The following is a 24,335-nucleotide window of genomic DNA, read 5'->3' on the forward strand; positions in this document are numbered from 1 at the left end:
CCTGTTCCATACCAAGAAGACCCTTCCATACAGCCTAGCCAACCGTGACCATTGCGTCTGTAGTGACGAGCAGTCAAAATATACAAAATGTCTTTCTGAGGCCTTCATTGACTGTAATTTCTCCACAACCTTGTACAATAACAGATCTCTCATGCCTTATATTTCCAGTTGCCAACCACCTCGCCAGGTCCCACCATCTGGCCACAGACGAGCATTCCCCTCGTGACTCAGTATCACCCAGGACTGGAACAAGTGAATCACGTTTCCCACCACAGTTTCAACTACCTCTCGTGTGCCCTGAAGTGAGGAATGTGCTATCCACTATCTGCTTTACCCCTCCCACAATGGTGTTCCACTGCCCACCAAATCAGCACAATATCCTTGTCCGCCCCTACTCCACCCCTGCTTCTGATGCCTTGCCTCATTTTAATGGCTACTTCACAGCCTGTGCTATCTGAATGCTTCCTACCACCACTAGCTTCTCTGAATTGCGCAAGTTGGAACTCTCCCTGCAATATACCTTACATTCATGTAGCCCTCCCAGCCTCAACCTTTGCTAGTCATTGCCCTTCACCCAACTATCCCCTTCCCTATTCCCTCTCTGACATTACACACAAGTGCACCCACCCATAATCTTTTATTTCTCTCCTTTTCCACCCCTACCCCACCCCCCACCCCACCTCCCATTCTCTGTGTAACGTACAGATTGCATCTAGCTGCCCTACCCTCTCTCCACCTCATCCCTGCTTGCTCCACAAAAAGCACTACCATTCCCCACCCATACAGAGCCCCCCCCCCCCCCCCCCCCCACTACCCACCCCAGCCTCCTTATTACACCCATCACTCAGACTGCTTCTCCCATCATGCGCAGTTGCATGCAGTCTGACCTTGGGAGGCACAGAGAGAGCTCATGTGCGTGTGAGCTGCGTTTGCATGAATGTGTGTGTGTGTGTGTGTGTGTGTGTGTGTGTGTGTGTGTGTGTGTGTGAGCGCGCAATTTCAGAAGAAGGCTTTCTGGCTGCAAGCTCATGTGTTTAATAGTGTTTTTGTAATTTCTGTCTCCAACTCAACATCTCCACTATATGGTGAATAGCAATCTATCCTTTTCACAATATTGACATAAAGAAGGATAACAAAGATGCTCAGGGAACTTTAAGAGAATTGTTTTGAAAATTGCAACATTGTCTGGCCGAAGCATTGTTGGATCAATTTTGAGAGACAGTACTTGAGGAACAATGTGCAACAATTCTGCTGCCTCATCATATATTGTGCACTGGGATCACAAAAAAGAATATAAGAGAAATCAGAGCATGGAAACATTGTAGACAGTCCATTCCTCTCCCCCCCTCCCCAACGACTCTGCTACAAACACAAACAAAGGCTATGACAGAAAAACATGAATTTTGGTGCTGAGTGCCATGTAGTATATACGCCACCTGCCACCTCCCAAAGTCCCACTGTCCGGCCACAGAGGAGCACTCCTCTCACGACTCAGTACCACCCAGGACTGGAGAAACTGAATTACGTTCTCCATCAGGGTTTCGACTACTTCCTGTGATGCCCCAAACTGAGAAATGTTCTACCCTCTATCCTTCCCACTCCTCTCACAGTGATATTCCACAGCCCACTGAACCTACACAACATCCTCATCCATCCCTACACAATCCCTGCTCCCAACCCCTTGCCTTTTGGCTCATATACCAGTAATAGACGTAGATGCAAAATGTGTCCCACAGATCCTCCCACCACCACCTACACCAGTCTGGTCACAAACATCACCTACCCCATCAAAGACAGGGCTACCTGTGAAACAAGTCATGTCATTTACAAGTTAAACTGCAACCATTGTGCTTCACACTACGTGGGCATAACAACCAACCAGTTACCTGTCTGTAAGAATGGCTATCAGCAAATTACAGCCAAGAAACAGCTGGACCACTCTGCTGCTGTCCCCGTGCCAAGTGCAATGTTCTCCATTTCAATGACTGCTTCACAGCCTGTGCTATCTGGATTCTCCCTACCAACACCACCTTTTCTGAACCATTCAGGTGGAAACTCTTCCTGCAACATATCCTATGTTCTTGTAACCCTCCTGACCTCAACCTTCATCAGTCATTGTCCTTACCTATCTAGCCCCTTCCCTGTTCCTTTTTCAGCCTACACATCCCTCTATTCCACCAATGCACCTTCAGTCTTTTTACTTTTCTTCTTTTCTACTACCTCCCGCCCCCCCCTCCCCAACCATCCACCCTCCCCTGACCCCTGTCTAACCTCCTGATTGCACCTAGCCACCCTACCCTCTCTCCACCTCATCCATGTATGCTCCCACAAGCAATGCTTTACCAGCCTCCAACCCTTACTCTGCTATCCCTCCCCCTCCCTGCCCAAGCCACCTCATTACATCCACAGTCCTCTCCCATCATACACTGCTCCTCGCAGTCTGGCTTCAGCAGCCAGAAACTGTGTGTGGTCATGTGTGTATGTTTCTCATTTGCGCGCGCGCGGGTGTGTGTGTGTGTGTGTGTGTGTGTGTGTGTGTGTGTGTGTGTGTGTGTGTGTTTTTTGTTTTCGACAAAGGCCTTGTTGGTCAAAAGTTCAGCTTCCAACAGTCTTTTTGTTGTGCTCATCTGCACCTCAGCATCTCCCTTACTGGTGAGTAGCAACTATCCTTATTGTAATATTGGTATTGTACTGTGAAGTATTTCTGAACATATGTTTATGTCACGTAACTGTGTACATGTTTTTGTATTAAAAACTGTGATGATGAGACTCCTCTTACTCAGCTCTAGTTATATTTATTTGTGAAGGCTGGTTTGATGCTACATGCTAGTCTATCATGTGCAAAACCTCTTTATCTCTGGTTGGTTGGTTTGTGGGGGTTGAAGAGACCAGACTACAAAGGCCATTGGTCCCTTGTTCCACGGCCATAAAATCCTACAAAAAACACGCAATTGACATGACAAGGGGCGACACAGAACCAGAAAGACACAGACAAAGACAAGATAAAAGGAATTAAAAGCACACATAGTGTGAGTGTGGTTGGCTGACCATGAAAACAAAAAAGGAAAAGCCAACCACCAAGAAAACACACTAAAAACCACAATCTAAAACTGGAGGCCAAAGGCCAGACTCAACTTAAAAAGGACACAAACCCTTAAATTGAGTTATAAAAGCCCCCTGCATGAATAAAACTCAAAGCTAAGTGTGCCATTGTGGCATCATTCGATAAAAGTGCAGGGAGCATATCAGGCAGCGCAAACGTCTGCCTGAGCATAGGGAAAAACGGACAGGCCTACAAGATGTGGACTACTGTCAACACTGATCCACAGCGACAGAGAGGTGGGGCCTCATGGCGCAAGAGACGACCATGCATCAGCCAGGTGTGGCCAATGCATAGCCGGCAGAGAACAACTAAGTCCTTGCGGGAGGCTCGCAAGGAGGAGCGCCACACACCTGTAGTCTCCTTGATGATTCGAAGTTCATTGGGTGAAGGCAGGATGCGTCATTCATCACCCCAGGCACCAAGTACCTTCTGCCGCAAAACTGACCAGACATCACACTCCAAAAGGCCAGACTCCAAGGCCAGTGCATCGACAGCCCTTTTTCACCAGTGTGTCAACATGTTCATTACCCAGGATGCCGACATGACCCGAGGTCCACAGAAAAAGACGTGGGGCCTCATGGCGCAAGAGACGACCATGCATCAGCCAGGTGTGGCCAATGCATAGCCGGCAGAGAACAACTAAGTCCTTGCGGGAGGCTCGCAAGGAGGAGCGCCACACACCTGTAGTCTCCTTGATGATTCGAAGTTCATTGGGTGAAGGCAGGATGCGTCATTCATCACCCCAGGCACCAAGTACCTTCTGGCGCAAAACTGACCAGACATCACACTCCAAAAGGCCAGACTCCAAGGCCAGTGCATCGACAGCCCTTTTTCACCAGTGTGTCAACATGTTCATTACCCAGGATGCCGACATGACCCGAGGTCCACAGAAAAAGACGAAGTGGCCGCAACGAGCAAGAATATGGATGGACTTCTGGATAGCCAGCACTAGACAAGAGCGAGGAAACCACTGGTCGATAGCTCATAAACCACCCAGGGAGTCACTACAGATAACGAAGGACTCACCTGAGCAGGAGCGGATATGCTCTAGGGCACGAGAGATGGCGACCAGCTCTGCAGTGAAGACACTGCAGCCAGCCAGTAATGAGCGTTGCTCATAATGATCACCTATAATAAGAGCATAACCGACATGACCAGCAACCATGGAACCATTGGTATAGACCACGTCAGAGCCTTGAAACATGGCAAGGATTGAAAGAAAGCAACGGCGAAGGGCGTCAGGAGAGACTGAGTCCTTCGGGCCCTATGCCAAATCGAGCCAAAGGCACGGGCGGGGCACACACCATGGGGGCATATGCAGAGGGGCTCGGAAAAGAGGTGGAAGAGGGAAAACCTCAAGCCCAGAGAGAAGAGCTCTGACACAAACCGCGATCATACACCTTGACTGGGGCCGCCGTTACGGAAGATGGACAACCGAGTGAGGGAACAGGAGATGGTAATTGTGATGCCCGAGCAAGCTACAAACGTGCAGCATAAGCAGCCAGTAGTTGGTGGCGCCAGATCCGCAATGGACAGACACCAGCCTCCACAAGTATGCTGTTGACAGGGCTTGTGCAGAAAGCTCTAGTGGTGAGTCGGATCCTGCTGTGAAGGATGGGGTCAAGCAACCGTAATGTGGAAGGTGATACTGAACCAAAATCCAGGCTACCAAAATCTAGATGGGACTGAATTAACGCCTGGGCAGCCTGTGTGACTCAAGCAATGAAGAGTGTCAAGATGCCGCCAGCATGTTTGTTTAAGCTGCTGAATATGAGGGAGCCAAGTTAACTGGGTATCAAAAACCAATCCCAAAAACCGATGTGTTTCCACCACAGCTAGAGGTTCGCCATCAAGATAAAGCTGTGGCACAGGGTGAGCAGTGTGATGCCGGCAGAAATGCATAATGCAGGTCTTGACAGCAGAAAACTGGAAGCCAAGCGCTGCAGCCCAAGACTGTGCCTTGCAGAGCAGCCAAAAACGGGAAGCCATGCGCTACAGCCCAAGACTGTGCCTTGCAGATAGTGCCCTGCATCTGCAGAGAGGCAGCAGCAATATCAGTGGAGCTATAGTATAGGCAGAAGTCATCAGTACACGAGGAAGCTGAGACGGACGTTCCCACCGCTGCAGTGAGCCCATTAATTTGCAACTAAAAAGAGGCAGACACTCAAGACAGATCCTTGTGGGACCCCATCCTCCTGAACTTGGGAGGAACTATGGGAGGCCACAACTTGTACATGGAAGGAACGAAGCAACAGAAAATTTCATATGAAAATAGGGTGCAGGCCACGAAAACCCCACCCATGAAGCGAGGTGAGGATGTGATGTCACCATATTGTATCATACGCCTTCCGCATGTCAAAAAAGACAGAAAACAGATGCTGACGGTGGGTAAAGGCCCTACGGATTGGAGATTCCAGGCAGACCAGATTATCGGTGGCAGAGCGGCCCTTACGAAACCCACTTTATCTCTGCATAGCCACTGCAATCTACAACCACTTGAACTTTCTTACTATGGTCAGGTCTTGGTCCCCCTCTACAATTTTTACTTCCCTCCCCCCCTCCCACTTCCCTTCATTGCCAAACTGACAATAATTAGATGCTTCATGGAGAGTCCTGTTAACTGATCCCATGTTTTAGTCAAGTTGTATAGAAAGGACTTCCTATAGCTTACTTGTATGTTATATGTTAAAATATTGATCTTTTTCAGAAACACATTTCCAGATACTGTCAGTCTGTATTTCACTTCACCTCTACTTCAGCCGCTGTTGACTATTTTTCTCTCCAAATAGTAAAATTCATCTACTACTTGCTAATATAATTTCCTCAGTGTCAATTGATTTTAATTCAGTTACATACCATTATCCTCAATTTACTTTTGTTGATGCTCCTCTTATAATCTCTCTTAATGACACTATCCACTCCTTCCAGCTGATCTTTCACATCCTTTGCTGTCTCTGACAGAAACATTATTCGAACAGCAAAGAATGCATTCCAGTCCATATTGTCAAGTGACATACAAATGGTACAGAAACAGGTTTGCTTTTCTTCCATCTTCTAAAATAAGACATATTGTCAACACTGGCTCATGTGTCTTACATTTCCTCACCTAAACTGATTTTCCTCAAGGCCAGCTTCCACCAGAGTTTTCATTCTCCTGCAAATATTTTGGGTTATTATTTTGGAACCATGACTTATTAAACTGATGGTTTGGTGATATTCACACCTGTCACCACCTGCCTTATTTGGAAATGGGATTATTACATTCTTCTTGAAGTCTGGGGGTACTTCATATGTCACATATACCTCATCCAGGTGAAATAGTCTTGAATGTTGATCTCAATCATACAGTAATTCTGAGGAATTTTTCTCTACTCATGGTGCCTTGTTTTCACTTAGGTCTTTCAGTGCTGTGTCAAATTCTTCTTGCAGTGTCACATCTCTCACCTTCATTTAGCTGTTCTTCATTTTTTGTAATATTATCTTCAAGTTTGTTTCCTTTGCACAACCCTTCTATGTAATCCTTCAACCTTTCTGCCTTACCTTCTTTGATTAGTACCGACTTACCACCTGAACTCTTGACAGGCATACATCTGGTTCCGCTTTTCTCCCCAATTTTCTTTAATTTTCCTGTAGGTAGCATCTATATTGCCCACAGTCTTGCATGCTTCTACAGCTTCACATTTCTTCCCTAGCCATTCATTGCTTACTATTCTGCACTTACTGTCTATCTCATTTTCAAATTTCTGTATTCCATTTTGCCTTCTTTATTTGCTACATTTTTATATTTTCTCCTTCACTCAGATAAATATATTATATTATAGTAAGGCATGAATTTGTACTAGATCTTATCTTGCTGTGTATGGACCTCTGCTGCCTTCACTATTTCATCTCTCAAAGCTACCAATTCACCATCTATTGTATTCCTTTCTCCTGTTTCAGTTAGTTGTCATCTAATGTTCCACAGAATCTCTCAACAACACGTCCTTCCAAGTTATCCAGGTCCCATCTCCTTACCTACTTTTCTTCAGTTATAATCTGCAGTTCAAAAATAATATTTACAGTCAGAGTTCATATCTGATACTTTAAATGTTTCTGGTTTAAAATGTAATTTCTAAATCGCTGTTTGATTATTATATAATCTATGTGAAATCTTCCAGTGTCTCCAAGTATGTCCCAAGTATACAATCTTCTTTCAAGAGTCTTAAACTAAGTATTTGCAATTATTAAATTATGCACTTTACAAAATTATACTAGCCAGCTTTCACTTTTATTCCTTTCCTTTTATCCATTGTCTTCCTCTTCCTACTGTTAAATTTCAGTTCTCCATTAATGAAATGAACAATTTCTTTTTCCATCACACATGTTTTGAGTCTCTTCATCAGGACATCTAGTAGGCTTACCTGTACTACTTTGGTGAGTCTTGGCTATGATAATGCATTCACTATGCTGCTCAAAATTGTTTGCCAGCATCCTTATTTTCTTTTTCATTATTAGGCCAACTCCCACATTACCAGTGTTTCATTTTGTGTTGGTAACCCTTTATTCACCTGATTATAAACCCCCTTATTCCTGCCAGCATATTTCACTAAGGTCCACTACATACATAAATGGTAATTATAAAAGTTTGAATTGTCACCTCAAAGAAGTAAAATTTGTATTTTTTTCTTTTTTGCAGATAAATGTCCACCACATAACTAGTAAAAATAAAAATAAAAACGGCACAGTCCATTTCGACTTTATCAATGGACTACATCACTTTGCTACGGATCCTCTAGCCGTGTGCTACGGTATTGTGGCAGTGGAATTTCAATGTGTAGCAAGACTGCAGATGTGTAACTACAAAACAAAGAAAAATTAATTATGGAACTTTATTTTCTTGAGGTCATAATTAAAACTTTATGACTATCCCTGATAACTTCAAGCAAACTACATTTCAAGTTCACTAACCTAATTAACTGATAAAGGAGCTAAAATTCTCTACTCCGACCTGCAGAATGCCGGATTCGTTTTTCCTCCTGAGCAGTCTCTGCCCTGCGATCTGAACAGAGTACTGCCTTACATCTACATATATACTCTGCATACTACTGTGAAGTGCATGGTTGGATACTTAGCATGGTACCACATGTTAGGTTTTCTTCCCATTATTGCATATGTGGTGCAGGAATGACTGCTTAAATGTCTCTGTGTGTGCTGAAATTCATCAAATTTTATCATCACAGGTCTCACAGGGTCAATACATATGCGGCTGAAGGAAAGTTCTAGATTCTTCATTCAATACTGGTTCTCGAAATTTTGTAAGAAGTATTTCGCCTTCAGAGTGTTTTATCGAAGAGGATGCCATCATCATTATACCATACAGCAGAGCTGCATGTCTTTGGAAAATACAATGGCTCTATTTTACCTCACTTCCGACTGATTCACAGTACAGACATAACAAGGCCATGTTGGCTTTATGTTACAAGACCAGATTTGTCAATCATCCAGATTGTTGCTCTGCACTACTGAAAAGGTGAAACCACAGCTCCTCCAGTACGGGTGCCTGAACATTATCGATGTCCATATAACTGAGGCAACCGAGCTACCCCACCCTGAAAGGTCCATTGTTTGTGAGGACAGGGGAGGGGGGGGGGTGAGGTGGGGGCAAACCTATCAGCTTGATATGTAATGGTTGGAAACGTGTGCTAATTTTATGAAGTCTATTAAGCATACATTTTTAAATGGTGGTTAAATGATGTACTTTGCAGGATTTCATTCTTTCCTTCACCTTTTCATTGAGACTGAGTATTAGTACAAAATATTGTGCTGAGTTATTAGGATGCAGTACAGTTTAACAGTTTTAAGTTACGGTTATTAAATGGATTTTTAGTTGTTGCTGACACATAACAGCTTACCACAAACCTTAAATAATGGCTCACACATCACCATCATCTCTTCAAGCTGTTGACGAACATATCCAAAATCACCCTGGGTATAAAAAGTTTGGAGCTGGTCCTGCTTTGACTTCACCCATCCCCGGTGATCACCAGGACACAGAGGCATTGAGTATGACTCCTGTAGCTTGCAGCCTTGCTCATATCCCCAACAAGCCTTTACATCTAGATACTCCTGCAAGAGCAAATGGAACAGCATATAAAAAGTTCAATCTTATGAAGTGTCTCATTTGTTTCCTCTTAAAGTTTGTTTCTGGTTGTGTGTCTTCATAATGAAATCAGTTAGCATGTAAATCAAATTTAAGATGTCTTGGAACACAGAAATCTACATTAAATTGAAAAATAATATTAAAATATCTAAGAGCCAAATGGGTAAGATACAGATACAGTTACAAGTTTATTGCATCTTAAAGTGGCTAGCAGCATAAGAAACAGATACTGTAGAATACTATGGTTTAAGAAGTATGTTTATTTTGTTTCTTTAACAGGAGCTAAGAAAAAATATTGAGAACACAGAACAAATAACATCCCTTCAAAGGTGAAGGTACAGTGCACAAGGGTACAGAAATGAAAATAATATGAACGCCTTAGGGATTATTTACTCAAATGTTTGATCAGTTTGTTGAAGACAATAAGTTTGTTGAGGACAACCTTCAATGAGAAATGAGGTTTGTATTTAAGCAGCATAATGAATAAGTAAAAATGTAGGAATCATAGAACCGCAAATCTATGACAATGTTCATAATATAGTCATGACAGTTCAAAGTTTAATGTCTTTTGTTTCGTTCTGTGTTCCGTTGGCCAACGAAATATCCAACAGGGCGACAAATGTCCCGATTTTTCGTAACCAGTAGTAACCTTACCTCTTTTTGTTTCGCCACGCGGTCTACGGTGTCGACCGACACAAGGTCCGCGCGGCTCGCCCTGTCGGAGGTTCAGTCCTCCCTCGGACTTCTGTATGTGTGTGTGTGTGTGTGTGTGTGTGTGTGTGTGTGTGTGTGTTTGTGTGTACAAGTCAGTAGTAGGTAAGTAGTGCTTAAGCTTAGGGATTGATGACTCAGCAGTTCGGTCCCGTAAGACCTGCTTCTTTTTGTGTTTTTATTTATTTTTGCGTCAGTTTAGTGTCTTGGACACGGTTTTGTAATATTTTCTTAAATCATGCTTTGTCTTGAACGCAAAAATGGAATGAAGAAGCATATTCTGATCACGGTATGAAAACAGGCGTGAACAGAAGATTTTCCGGCATCACGCTCAGTGCCAGTGACTTTCGCGTGAGCTTCGCGATTGGTATTGATTATTTACTACTGTAGAAATAACGGATGGATGTAAAAAGTTTTCATTAAAGAAAGCTACAGGACTATCAATGTTCAATTGTATTTGCAGTTACAAATTAGCTATTTACTGTTACATGATATAAATTTGCAGTAGATGCAACCTACACGATGTATTTTGTTACTGACAACAATGAGAAGCGGAAGTTTCAAACCTCGGTTCGGCAAGCTTGCTTTAGTGCGCTGCGTCGTGTGTTGCTTGGTGTGTGTGGAACTAACTAGTGTTCCCTTTCTTGAACGAAACAACGAGTGGGAAGGTAGAAAGTACGTTTGTGTCGTTCAGTATTATTCCATTGAACATGGACGCTGTGTCGATATAATAGAGCACATAAAGAAAAAGACCTCCCCCCATGAACCATGGACCTTGCCGTTGGTGGGGAGGCTTGCGTGCCTCAGCGATACAACGAAGGGGTATCTGTTGAGAGGCCAGACAAACGTGTGGTTCCTGAAGAGGGGCAGCAGCCTTTTCAGTAGTTGCAGGGGCAACAGTCTGGATGATTGACTGATCTGGCCTTGCAACATTAACCAAAACGGCCTTGCTGTGCTGGTACTGCGAACGGCTGAAAGCAAGGGGAAACTACAGCCGTAATTTTTCCCGAGGACATGCAGCTTTACTGTATGATTAAATGATGATGGCATCCTCTTGGGTAAAATATTCCGGAGGTAAAATAGTCCCCCATTCGGATCTCCGGGCGGGGACTACTCAGGAGGATGTCGTTATCAGGAGAAAGAAAACTGGCGTTCTACGGATCGGAGCGTGGAATGTCAGATCCCTTAATCGGGCAGGTAGGTTAGAAAATTTAAAAAGGGAAATGGATAGGTTAAAGTTAGATATAGTGGGAATTAGTGAAGTTCGGTGGCAGGAGGAACAAGACTTCTGGTCAGGTGACTACAGAGTTATAAACACAAAATCAAATAGGGGTAATGCAGGAGTAGGTTTAATAATGAATAGGAAAATAGGAATGCGGGTAAGCTACTACAAACAGCATAGTGAACGCATTATTGTGGCCAAGATAGATACGAAGCCCACACCTACTACAGTAGTACAAGTTTATATGCCAACTAGCTCTGCAGATGATGAAGAAATTGAAAAAATGTACGATGAAATAAAAGAAATTATTCAGACAGTGAAGGGAGACGAAAATTTAATAGTAATGGGTGACTGGAATTCGAGTGTAGGAAAAGGGAGAGAAGGAAACATAGTAGGTGAATATGGATTGGGGCTAAGAAATGAAAGAGGAAGCCGCCTAGTAGAATTTTGCACAGAGCACAACTTAATCATAGCTAACACTTGGTTTAAGAATCATGAAAGAAGGTTGTATACGTGGAAGAACCCTGGAGATACTAAAAGGTATCAGATAGATTATATAATGGTAAGACAGAGATTTAGGAACCAGGTTTTAAGTTGTAAGACATTTCCAGGAGCAGATGTGGACTCTGACCACAATCTATTGGTTATGACCTGTAGATTAAAACTGAAGAAACTGCAAAAATGTGGGAAATTAAGGAGATGGGACCTGGATAAACTGAAAGAACCAGGGGTTGTACAGAGTTTCAGGGAGAGCATAAGGGAACAATTGACAGGAATAGGGGAAAGAAATACAGTAGAAGAAGAATGGGTAGCTCTGAGGGATGTAGTAGTGAAGGCAGCAGAGGATAAAGTAGGTACAAAGACGAGGGCTGCTAGAAATCCTTGGGTAACAGAAGAAATATTGAATTTAATTGATGAACGGAGAAAATATAAAAATGCAGTAAATGAAGCAGGCAAAAAGGAATACAAACGTCTCAAAAATGAGATCGACAGGAAGTGCAAAATGGATAAACAGGGATGGCTCGAGGACAAATGTAAGGATGTAGAAGCTTATCTCACTAGGGGTAAAGTAGATACTGCCTACAGGAAAATTAAAGAGACCTTCGGAGAGAAGAGAACCACGTGTATGAATATCAAGAGCTCAGATGGCAGCCCAGTTCTAAGCAAAGAAGGGAAGGCAGAAAGGTGGAAGGAGTATATAGAAGGTTTATACAAGGGCGATGTACTTGAGGACAATATTATGGAAATAGAAGAGGATGTAGATGAAGACGAAATGGGAGATACGATACTGCGTGAAGAGTTTGACAGAGCACTGAAAGACCTGAGTCGAAACAAGGCCCCCGGAGTAGACAACATTCCATTAGAACTACTGACGGCCTTGGGAGAGCCAGTCATGACAAAACTCTACCAGCTGGTGAGCAAGATGTATGAGACAGGTGAAATACCCTCAGACTTCAAGAAGAATATAATAATTCCAATCCCAAAGAAAGCAGGTGTTGACAGATGTGAAAATTACCGAACTATCAGTTTAATAAGCCACGGCTGCAAAATACTAACGCGAATTCTTTACAGACGAATGGAAAAACTGGTAGATGCAGACCTCGGGGAAGATCAGTTTGGATTCCGTCGAAATGTTGGAACACGTGAGGCAATACTGACCTTACGACTTATCTTAGAAGAAAGATTAAGAAAAGGCAAACCTACGTTTCTAGCATTTGTAGACTTAGAGAAAGCTTTTGACAATGTTGACTGGAATACTCTTTTTCAAATTCTAAAGGTGGCAGGGGTAAAATACAGGGAGCGAAAGGCTATTTATAATTTGTACAGAAACCAGATGGCAGTAATAAGAGTCGAGGGGCATGAAAGGGAAGCAGTGATTGGGAAAGGAGTGAGACAGGGTTGTAGCCTCTCCCCGATGTTATTCAATCTGTATATTGAGCAAGCAGTAAAGGAAACAAAAGAAAAATTTGGAGTAGGTATTAAAATTCATGGAGACGAAGTAAAAACTTTGAGGTTCGCCGATGACATTGTAATTCTGTCAGAGACGGCAAAGGACTTGGAAGAGCAGTTGAACGGAATGGACAGTGTCTTGAAAGGAGGATATAAGATGAACATTAACAAAAGCAAAACGAGGATAATGGAATGTAGTCAAATTAAATCGGGTGATGCTGAGGGAATTAGATTAGGAAATGAGACACTTAAAGTAGTAAAGGAGTTTTGCTATTTAGGAAGTAAAATAACTGATGATGGTCGAAGTAGAGAGGATATAAAATGTAGACTGGCAATGGCAAGGAAGGCGTTTCTGAAGAAGAGAAATTTGTTAACATCGAATATAGATTTATGTATCAGGAAGTCGTTTCTGAAAGTATTTGTTTGGAGTGTAGCCATGTATGGAAGTGAAACATGGACGATAACTAGTTTGGACAAGAAGAGAATAGAAGCTTTCGAAATGTGGTGCTACAGAAGAATACTGAAGATAAGGTGGATAGATCACGTAACTAATCAGGAGGTATTGAATAGGATTGGGGAGAAGAGAAGTTTGTGGCACAACTTGACTAGAAGAAGGGATCGGTTGGTAGGACATGTTTTGAGGCATCAAGGGATCACAAATTTAGCATTGGAGGGCAGCGTGGAGGGTAAAAATCGTAGAGGGAGACCGAGAGATGAGTACACTAAGCAGATTCAGAAGGATGTAGGTTGCAGTAGGTACTGGGAGATGAAGCAGCTTGCACAGGATAGAGTAGCATGGAGAGCTGCATCAAACCAGTCTCAGGACTGAAGACAACAACAACAACAAAGAAAAAGAAGCGCCTGTCGGCAGTTTGTGGGAGAACTTTTAGCAGCATAACTTTCTTTGTAAGTACGAGTAAACTACCGAGGAAGATAAACGAATCTCTGCGAAAGATCTGCGTTGATACCACAAAACACAATCATTCTTTGCATTCGATGGATTGCACGACTCTTCTCATCATAAGATGAGATGAAATTCACATATTCTAAAAAACTATAAAATGGGAGTCGGTTTTAGTGACGTTTTATCGCCGCACGCAATGCATGAACTTCAGTGAATACCTAAGTAGCGGTTGATACATCATTTAACAAAAGCTCAAAGCTAGTGCCGATTTTTGATAGGTATTTCATTCCTACCAAAGGTGTTCAGTGTAGAGTAATTTGTCGTCAGAACAGTGGCGGAGAAACTGCAAAATTATTAGCTAGCTATATTCTGGATATTTTAAAATCGGAAAGTTTAGTTGACGATATCGTCGTATTTTGTGCATATAATTGTAATACCAACTTTGGTGGGTTCAAGAGGGCAGGAACAAACAGTGAGAGTGAGAGTGAGAGTGAGAGAGAGAGAGAGAGAGAGAGAGAGAGAGAGAGAGAGAGAGAGAGAGAGAGAGAGAGAGAGAGAGGGGGGGGGGGGGGGGAGGGAAAAAAAAACGGTAACAGGACATTCAGTAAGTTTCAAACTTCAGTTATTTCTTCAATTTTAATTAACTTGGAAAAGGACGGTTTTTCACTTACTCAAAATACAAAGCAACATTTCAGAGAGAGATGATGTATTGTTTGGTGAGATAGGATGCGTGAACAATATTGTATCCAAGAAACTTGAGGACTGGGGAAAAACTAATTTGGAAACATAGGAGGGATGGTGTGATATATTCTGTGAGACTGTAAAAATACAAGAGATGCTAGTGAGTTTTGCTCTGGTACACCAGGCACAAATTTTGTTGTGGAAAGGATATTTTCAGTTGTGAATTGCATTTGGACTGACGAGGGAAACCTATTTTACCACTGAAACTACTGAAGCAATTGTAATAGCAAAGACTCATTACCAAGACCTCACATGTTAGGAGTTCTACAACCTGCTATTAACAATTCATAGTGACGCTAAATGGTCTACAGATTTTTGATGTATACATTAGTGTTTATTTGCTAGAAATCATTCTATCAGTATTTTGAATTATAAACAGTTCTTGGAAAAACGATGAATTGTCACATGATAAAGGAGTGCTGTTGCAAACATGCTTTGGAGTTTCTTGTTAAAGTCTATGCCTTTTTATAGGTATAAATATAGATATAAATTTTAGTAGAAGATGCAGTCGTGTGCAAAATATTTTCTGTTTGTCTAGAATGCCATTTTGTCCCTTTTTTTATATCCCAGTTTTTTGCAGATGTCCCTTCCTTAAAGAAGAGAAGTGCAACAATTTGCTAAGATCAGAACAAAAAACTACACAAAAGCAGAAGGAGCTATACCTGATACGGTGTAAGTCTGGCAGGAAATAAAATTCAGATATCAACCATGAAATTAAAATGAACCTTAACAAACCATAGATACAAGTTTTATGTTTGTTGTGAAAGAATGAAACCAAAACTATCTCATCATAAAAAAACTTTAAAATAACTGCTTAGTTGTATATGCCATATTTAAACATATTGTTTTATTATTATTTATTAGTTTATGAAAATGACAGTGCAATGAAGGTGGTACTCCCAGATAATATTAATTACTAAATGTTCACTTAAAATCACAGTGTTCATTTCAGAATGTAAGCTTCTGGAATTGGGAACACAGGATATTTCAACAAGCCAAAAAATGTCCTGCATCTTCTCAATAATTGTCCTGAAGACTTGCTCTTGCTCCAACATTATTTTAGTCAAAATTACATATGCCAGATGCGGTTTCCCTGTAGTTACAACTGTCCACGATGCTCATATTGGGTGCCACAGAAATAGCTCATATATCACAAAAATCTGACTGACTTTTGTAAGTATTTTGCAATATATGTCATCACTAACTACCACTTGTCGTTCCTCAACCTCCACAATGAGGCTGATAGACAGACTCCATCTATTAAGGCCTATTCCACAGTTCAGAGGGAAATTAAGATTGCATGATTTGGCTGTAATGATTAGAATAGTGTTTAAAAAAAAACTTATATTGACTGACTGTTCTGTCAGTTCTTGGTAGAACATTATGAATGACACACACATGGCACTGGTATAATATTCTATTATATTTATTATTTTACAAACCGGTTTTCAGCTGTTATGTTATCATCAGAGATAAAAATAAATACAGGGTCATTCCACGTAAAGGGGACCAGGGATCCCCACTCTAATGAAATTTGGTGTGAAGATTCTATATGATCTTTGATGGTTACATTCCAAATTTCAATTCAGTTTTTTTCAGATCAAATTTTTAGGGACTGTTAAAGAGAGACACTCACTTTCACATCACATACGAAGGCGCAGATGTGCCAAGTTTGCTAGGCTTTTTTTAAAAGTTCTAATACATATTTGTTCATTTGGTGTAACATACATAGACAACTTTTTATCTTGAATCACACCAAGGCAAAAATTTGGGATTTTGACAACTGCTACTTTTCAAATGAACCAATCACACCAAAACTTCAGAGGGTTATTCCTACCTATGATGTTCATATATGGATGTAATTTAATTAATGTCTGATGCTTGGAAGAAAAGATAGGCATCTGCAGAGTTCGCCAAAATTTTCTACCTGCAAATTTTAGGTTTTTTTTTTTTTGGAGGGGGGGGGGGGGGGTGTTGTCTCAACTGTATGTTGTTCAATTCCTATTTTGTTGCCACAGCTTGCAACAGCGTGCTTTAAGCTTTCAAAACTATATCATTTAACTTCTGGATCTAGCATATTGATGGGTAAGAATACATTTCAGGAGTTACTGTTTTCGCTCTTTGAGACGATTGAAAAGTGAAATGTTTTGTTCATTAAGTCCCTCAATTAATTTTTTTGAGCATATAAATAAGTTTCAAACATTAATTGAACATTTGCCATAAAACAAGTATAATACACAATACAGCAAATTTGCCAAACAAAAACACTAAAGAGTCAGTTCCATTTTTGGTTAAATAGTTCTACAATTTTGTCAAGGACAGATTGAGGAAAACTGTATTGTCTTCCTGGTGACAAGGGTATCATCTTCATGATGATGATGATGATGATGATGATGATGGTGCTTATAAAGCCATGAAAAAATGTTGCTCAAGAATCCAGCAGGTGTCTTTAGCAGTTGGCCTGTGGAAGGAACCATGTGGGAGCATAAAGCTGATGAGGACATCTTGTTGTTCATGTGAAACTTCACACACTTTTCCAACCCATCAAAAATTGTCATACATACATACCTACATACATGCAACATACTGTGCTGGTTGTAAACTTGCTGCTGCTGGAGTTCCTTCATCTGCTTTGGAGGCATTGACTGTGAATGCTGTAGCTTAATTGGACACTCTAATTACTCTGAGCTGATTACAGTTAATAGGCTTAAACTGATGTTTTTCTCTTATTCCAGATACTCTATGATCCATGGCAAACCTTGTTTCTTTATCAGGCTGGATTTTTTCCAAAATATTATTTCGGTACATAAAAATTTTATGCTTGCAATATTGTCATTACAGAATTTGAACAAATCATATGGAGGCAGTGTTGGTTATCTAAGGGCCTCTGCAGACTAGCACAGGCTGTCCCCTAATATCATAAGGCAATTGACCTGGGATTGTTCCAAAATATTCCATTTGGCAGTGGTGCCAAAATCCTTTTTCAGGCAGATATAAATTGATGAAATTTTTGAAATTCTTATACTGAGCAACTGAAGCTGTACTAAAGAAATAAATGTTCTTAATGTTTTCAACCTATGTCTTTAAATATGCTATTAACTTTATTTGGAAGTCATGGGTAGCAATGGTATCATGATGGAGACCGTTGTGGCGATACCTGTAAGACACCGCTAGCCCACGCCTCTCGCGGTGTGCGTTTAACCCCATTTAAATGACGCGCCAAGCGCGCGCCCAGCGGCTGTACGATTAATTAAATAATCGGCGTGCTAATCTCTGGTCCAGAGGGACGTGAAGAGGCTGTGGTCCAGAGAGAGAGTAGGGTCAGTCGAGTCTTGTTCAGTCTTAAGAGTCAGTCGAGCTAGAAAGTGTCTTGTGAAACGATCATTCTGTAGATAATAATAGTGTGATGATTTCTTTTATATGTGTTGTGTTGTCTTCTTCGATGAGTAAAAAAAAAAATATAGGTAAAATAAATTTTTGTGATGTCCATCAATAAGTTCATTCCAGTAAAAATAGAACCACTTCCCTTCACCTTTATTCACCCTTTTTTCTTTCTTTCCTTTCAACAAAACAAAAACAAAAAATTACCACCCTCCTTTTTTTTTTTTTTTAATTCCGGACATCACACCGTCACTGATCATACAAATGCTAATACTCTGACATTCTTTGCCACCAAAATAGACAACAAATAGATGTAATGTAGCCTAACTATTCCCCCAATGAAATCCTTGCACAGCATCTTGAACAACAAATGAATAATTCTCGGCAAAATCCATCAATGTAATTTGCAAGATTTCTTTTTGGCTGCTTAAGGTGTTTTGTCACAAAGTGATGGCTCCTTAAGCTGGTAGTTTTCAAAAACAATGCCTCCATAAAATCTTAAACAGTCCTGTGACATGTCTCCAATGTGTTTTGACAGTATGGACCCATTGTTGGTATTGCATTGTTTCTTGAGGATATAGTCTTTAAAAGTGTCTGCAAGAAAAGCCTCAAGTTGTATTTTTCCTTGACATTTCTCACAACAGCATACAATGTTTTGATTCCAGACTGCATACAGTTTTTTTTAAGACCTTGTAGTCATATTGGATGGGTGTACCTGAAGGCAACTTTAATTCGACATTTTGATGAACTGCACATACAAATATTGAATGTGATCCAGTAGCACCAACTATCGTACACCATCTCGTCCTGAGCTCACAAAATTTTGAGCAGCTCAGTTGATTTCCATATCGCGTACAATAAGCAATGAACATTTCTTTCAGGTTTCAAAGCAGCAGATGTTTCTGCTTGTGAATATTTTTCCCATTTATTCTTACTGCAACACAATCCTTTTAGCCTAGGCATAAACAAGAAAACTCATCATCTCCTAAAAAAACTGAGGACAATTTGTTTTACTTCATCATTGAACCTTCTCCCATTTCGGTTAGCAGGTGTTGCCTAAATTGCATATTCCATCTTTAGTTTCCTAAACTTCATCTCCATTTTAGTTGAAACAGCAAATTCTTTAGCCGTTTTTTCTCTAGTCCAGCTATTTGGGGCCAGGGTCAACATTTGAACTATACAGCAATTTCTTGAAGTCTGAAGCGTAATCTTAAGTTCTTCGATTAAGATTTCCATATCTTTAAATTTTTTGCTCTCTTCCATTTGTATTTGAGCAATATCAACTTAGCTCACACCATTAGCTGTGGAAATTTCCTGAGTAATGCAGCCTTTTCAGAACTTTGTGCTAATGGTGACTCTCCAAGTGATGATAATGAAGTATTAGCAGGAAAGCAAGCAACAACAACAACATCCATGTCTTCAGTGGATGGTGATTATTGCTTATCCTGGATGGATGATTTCTATTTCTTCTCTAACAAATTTTCTGATCATGTTCAAAAATTTCATTAGACAGTTTAACTTGAACCTATCAGACATTAAAATGATTACTGCTGTTAAAGCCTTCTTGGTTATGTGTTTTTCTTTACCATATGGGTTGCAACAAGTCGTCTGCAGAAATTGAAATTTTGTCATTAACAAGACATTATGTTATGAACAAATTTGGGCATCTTCAGTAAAATCAAGCCCAGACCTACGTCATAGAAGCTCCTTGTCCATTGGTGACATTTCCTTAACTGATTGTAGTTGACTTTTGTCATAATAGAATAGTGATAACTTTTGACAATCTGATCCACTGAAGTAGCTGGGTGAAGGGGTTTCTTGGCCTCTTTGTTCATTTTATACAATAATTTATTAACCTATAACAAGCAATTTTGAAAGCGCATGGATATCCTGGTTTTAAAGCATAGGAGATTCAGTTTCATTTGTGTATAAAACTACAAATTGGGCCATGAAAACATTGTTCTAGTTCTTACCTTCAGCTACAACAATGATTATTGATTATTCAGACACTCGGTACTCAGCACAAAGATAGCACAATGTCAACACAACACCACACAGAAGACTGATTGACAGTGAAAATTGCCAGTAATGAAGGCAACAATTGAAAGTGGTGATTCAGCAATGTATCACTGCTGCGAGGATAGAGCCTAAAAAAACTATTGCTGCTTTATAATATCGGTGGAAACAGTGACAATGCGTCTATGTACCAACATGTATTGCAGGGTTAAATCATTCTAAACAGCATGTGATGAAGCCAGCTGGGATATTTTTACTTCCCCTCTTGTTTTGCCACCTGCCTCCTTAAAAATTCACTTTTTTTTATTTCTAACTAATTACCATTAACACACATGAGTATTATCTGCATTTTCATAAAAGAAAAAAGGTTGGCCCTCAGTTTTAAAGAATATAACACCTGATCTAATTTTGTGCTTAGTTTTATATGTGTGATTGTTTTTCTAATTCATTTTGACTGTTCCTTGTTATAGGGTGAAATCGGCAATTATTTTGTAACTTAAATTCTGTTGTTGACTTATAAACAAATATAAATTCTGTACTAATTATAAACATTTGGAAGATGAAATGCTGGCATTCTTTAAGTATTTATTTGGTTCTATTCAAAAACATGTTAGCAAAGCCAGCTCTTAATTAATTCTAAAGTAATTTCCAGTTTTGTCAAAAGGATTGCTTGCATACCTATATTTGTAAATTTCATGATTTCAACAAATAATACAGCTCAACCCTTGTAGTAGAAGAAACTGTTAAAAAGATAGAATTTTTCAACGTATCCAGTTAATTTAATGAGTTAAGTTTTAATTGTAATTTCTGTAAATTATACATCAAACAACGTCTAGTTTCAGTGCCTATTGTTGCGCTGATATATAAGGGTGATTTTTTTGTCCTGAGACAGTTAGTCCACAGCCGACTTTCAGGCGAGGAACCCGTATTGGTTAGAACAACAATGCATTCAGTTAACTGTGAAATAAATGTAATAGGCCATGTGCTAAGACGATGATAGTGTCTGTTCATATTATGCAGTAAGAACTGTGTGGTTAGTTTTTTACTGCTCGTAGATGTTCAACAGTAAACCATTAAACTATTAATGGAGCTTATAGAAAGTTAAACAATAGTGCACTGGCCATAAAACTGTGTATTATTGGGAGTTGTGAACAATGAAAGCAAAGAACTGTGAACTGCAACTGTGCACATTTTGGCTACATCATTTACAGTAGTCAGTACTGCACTTCTACCCCCTACTTTTTCAGTCAGTATTACAATGCAGTTCGTCGAAACTAAGGACAATCAACGAAGAAATAAAGCAGTGAACATCACAAACACAGCATTCCATTATGATCATCAAGATTTCATGATCTTAAGAGCATGAAGAGGGGCAGCAGCCTTTTCAGTAGTTGCAAGGGCAACAGTCTGGATGATTAACTGATCTGACCTTGCAACAATAAACAAAATGGCCTTGCTGTGCTGGTACTGTGAACTTCCAGGGGCAGATGTGGACTCTGACCACAATCTATTGATATGAACTGTAGATTAAAACTGAAGAAACTGCAAAAAGGTGGGAATTTGGGGAGATGGGACCTGGATAAACTGAAAGAACCAGAGGTTGTACAGAGTTTCAGGGAGAGCATAAGGGAACAATTGACAGGAATGGGGGAAAGAAATACAGTAGAAGAAGAATGGGTAGCTTTGAGAGATGAAGTAGTGAAGGCAGCAGAGGATCAAGTAGGTAAAAAGACGAGGGCTAGTAGAAATCCTTGGGTAACAGAAGAAATATTGAATGTAATTGATGAAAGGAGACAATATAAAAATGCAGTAAATGAAGCAGGCAAAATGGAATACCAACGTCTCAAAAATGAGATCGACAGGAAGTGCAAAATGGCTAAGCAGGGATGGCTAGAGGACAAATGCAAGGATGTAGAGGCTTACCTCACTAGGGGTAAGATAGAAACTGCCTACAGGAAAATTAAAGAGACCTTTGGAGATAAGGGAACCACTTGTATGAACATCAAGAGCTCAGATGAAAACCCAGTTCTAAGCAAAGAAGGGAAAGCAGAAAGGTGGAAGGAGTATATAGAGGGTCTATACAAGGCTGATGTACTTGAGGACAATATTACGGAAATGGAAGAGGATGTAGATGAAATGGAAGATACGATACTGGGTGAATAGTTTGACAGAGCACTGAAAGACCTGAGTCGAAACAAGGCCCCTGGAATAGACAACATTCTATTGGAACTACTGACGGCCTTGGGAGAGCCAGTCCTGACAAAACTCTACCATCTGGTGAGCAAGATGTATGAAACAGGCGAAATACCCTCAGACTTCAAGAAGAATATAATAATTCCAATCCCAAAGACAGCAGGTGTTGACAGATGTGAAAATTACCAAACAATCAGTTTAATAAGCCACAGCTGCAAAATACTAACACGAATTCTTTACAGACGAATGGAAAAACTAGTAGAAGCTGACCTCGGGGAAGCTCAGTTTGGATTCCGTAGAAATACTGGAACACGTGAGGCAATACTGACCTTACGACTTATCTTAGAAGAAAGATTAAGGAGAGGCAAACCTACGTTTCTAGCATTTGTAGACTTAGAGAAAGCTTTTGACATTGTTGACTGGAATACTCTCTATCAAATTCTAAAGGTGGCAGGGGTAAAATACAGGGAGCGAAAGGCTATCTACAATTTGTACAGAAACCAGATGGCAGTTATAAAAAGTCGAGGGACATGAATGGGAAGCAGTGATTGGGAAGGGAGTAAGACAGGGTTGTAGCCTCTCCCTAATGTTATTCAATCAATATGTCTATTGAGCAAGCAGTAAAGGAAACAAAAGAAAAATTCGAAGTAGGTATTAAAATCCATGGAGAAGAAATAAAAACTCTAAGGTTCGCCGATGACATTGTAATTCTGTCAGAGACAGCAAAGGACTTGGAAGAACAGTTGAATGGAATGGACAATGTCTTGAAAGGAGGATATAAGATGAACATCAACAAAAGCAAAACGAGGATAATGGAATATAGTCGAATTAAGTCGGGTGATGCTGAGGGAATTAGATTAGGAAATGAGACACTTAAAGTAATAAAGGAGTTTTGCTATTTGGGGAGCAAAATAACTGATGGTGGTAGGATATAAAATGTAGACTAGCAATGGCAAAGAAAGTGTTTTTGAAGAAGAGAAATTTGTTAACATCGAGTATAGATTTAAGTGTCAGGAATTCATTTCTGAAAGTATTTGTATGGAGTGTAGCCATGTATGGAAGTGAAACATGGACAATAAATAGTTTGGACAAGAAGAGAATAGAAGCATTCGAAATGTGGTGCTACAGAGGAATGCTGAAGATTAGAAGGGTAGATCACATAATAAATGAGGAAGCAGTAAATAGGATTGGGGAGAAGAGAAGAAGGGATCACAAATTTAGCATTGGAGGGCAGCGTAGAGAGTAAAAATCGTAGAGGGAGACCAAGAGATGAATACACTAAGCAGATTCAGAAGGATGTAGGTTGCAGTAGGTACTTGGAGATGAAGAAGCTTGCACAGGATAGACTAGCATGGAGAGCTGCATCAAACCAGTCTCAGGACTGAAGATCACATTTATATTATATTTATATTCTTTACTGTAAGATAATGTAAAAACACTTATTAGCATAGTTACATTCACTAAACTACAGGCATATCTTATACTATTAAAAGATATTACAATCATACATTTTTTGATTTACAATTTCAAATTGTATTAATTTTTTGTGTTATGTATTAATAATCCATTCTCCCTACTTTTGAATAGATATTCATACTCATCAATGGAAGACCCAGAAATTAAACAAAATAGCTTTGAAAGCTTAAATCATGCTGTTTCCAGCTGTGCCAAGAGAAAGAAGACCCAGTTGAGATACTGCAACACAACCCCCTCCCCTGCCCCCCCCCCCCCCCCCCCCAAAAAAAAAAAAAAAAAAAAAAAAAAAATTGCAAGTAGACAATTTTTCCCAACTCTGCAGATGCATATCTTCTCTTCTAGGCATCCAATGTTAATTACATTTGTTCCATATATAGACATCATAGGTAGGAATAACCCTCTGAAGTTTTGGTGTGATTGGTTCATAAGAAAAGTAGCAGTGGTCTGTCAAACCTTGGCTCTCAGAATAGTACAACAAATTTTTTAGCCACTTTAATGG

At 40.3% G+C, this 24,335-nt stretch overlaps 1 protein-coding gene across 3 annotated transcripts in view; it reads right to left on the reverse strand.

The window, feature by feature from the left end:
• Positions 1 to 24,335, reverse strand: part of LOC126335372 (EGF domain-specific O-linked N-acetylglucosamine transferase) — a 137,519-nt gene that overhangs the window by 94,022 nt on the left and 19,162 nt on the right. For 2 of the 3 annotated variants that reach the window (XM_049998581.1, XM_049998580.1), the window contains exon 3: positions 9,002 to 9,208. In XM_049998581.1, coding sequence (XP_049854538.1) covers positions 9,002 to 9,208 — 207 coding nt within the window. Of the gene's footprint in view, positions 1 to 2,847; positions 2,931 to 9,001; positions 9,209 to 24,335 lie in introns of those variants that run through there. The other variant, XM_049998582.1, reaches the window with a different exon arrangement.

This window comes from Schistocerca gregaria, chromosome 2, assembly GCF_023897955.1.
Source record: "Schistocerca gregaria isolate iqSchGreg1 chromosome 2, iqSchGreg1.2, whole genome shotgun sequence".
NCBI lineage: Eukaryota > Metazoa > Arthropoda > Insecta > Orthoptera > Acrididae > Schistocerca > Schistocerca gregaria.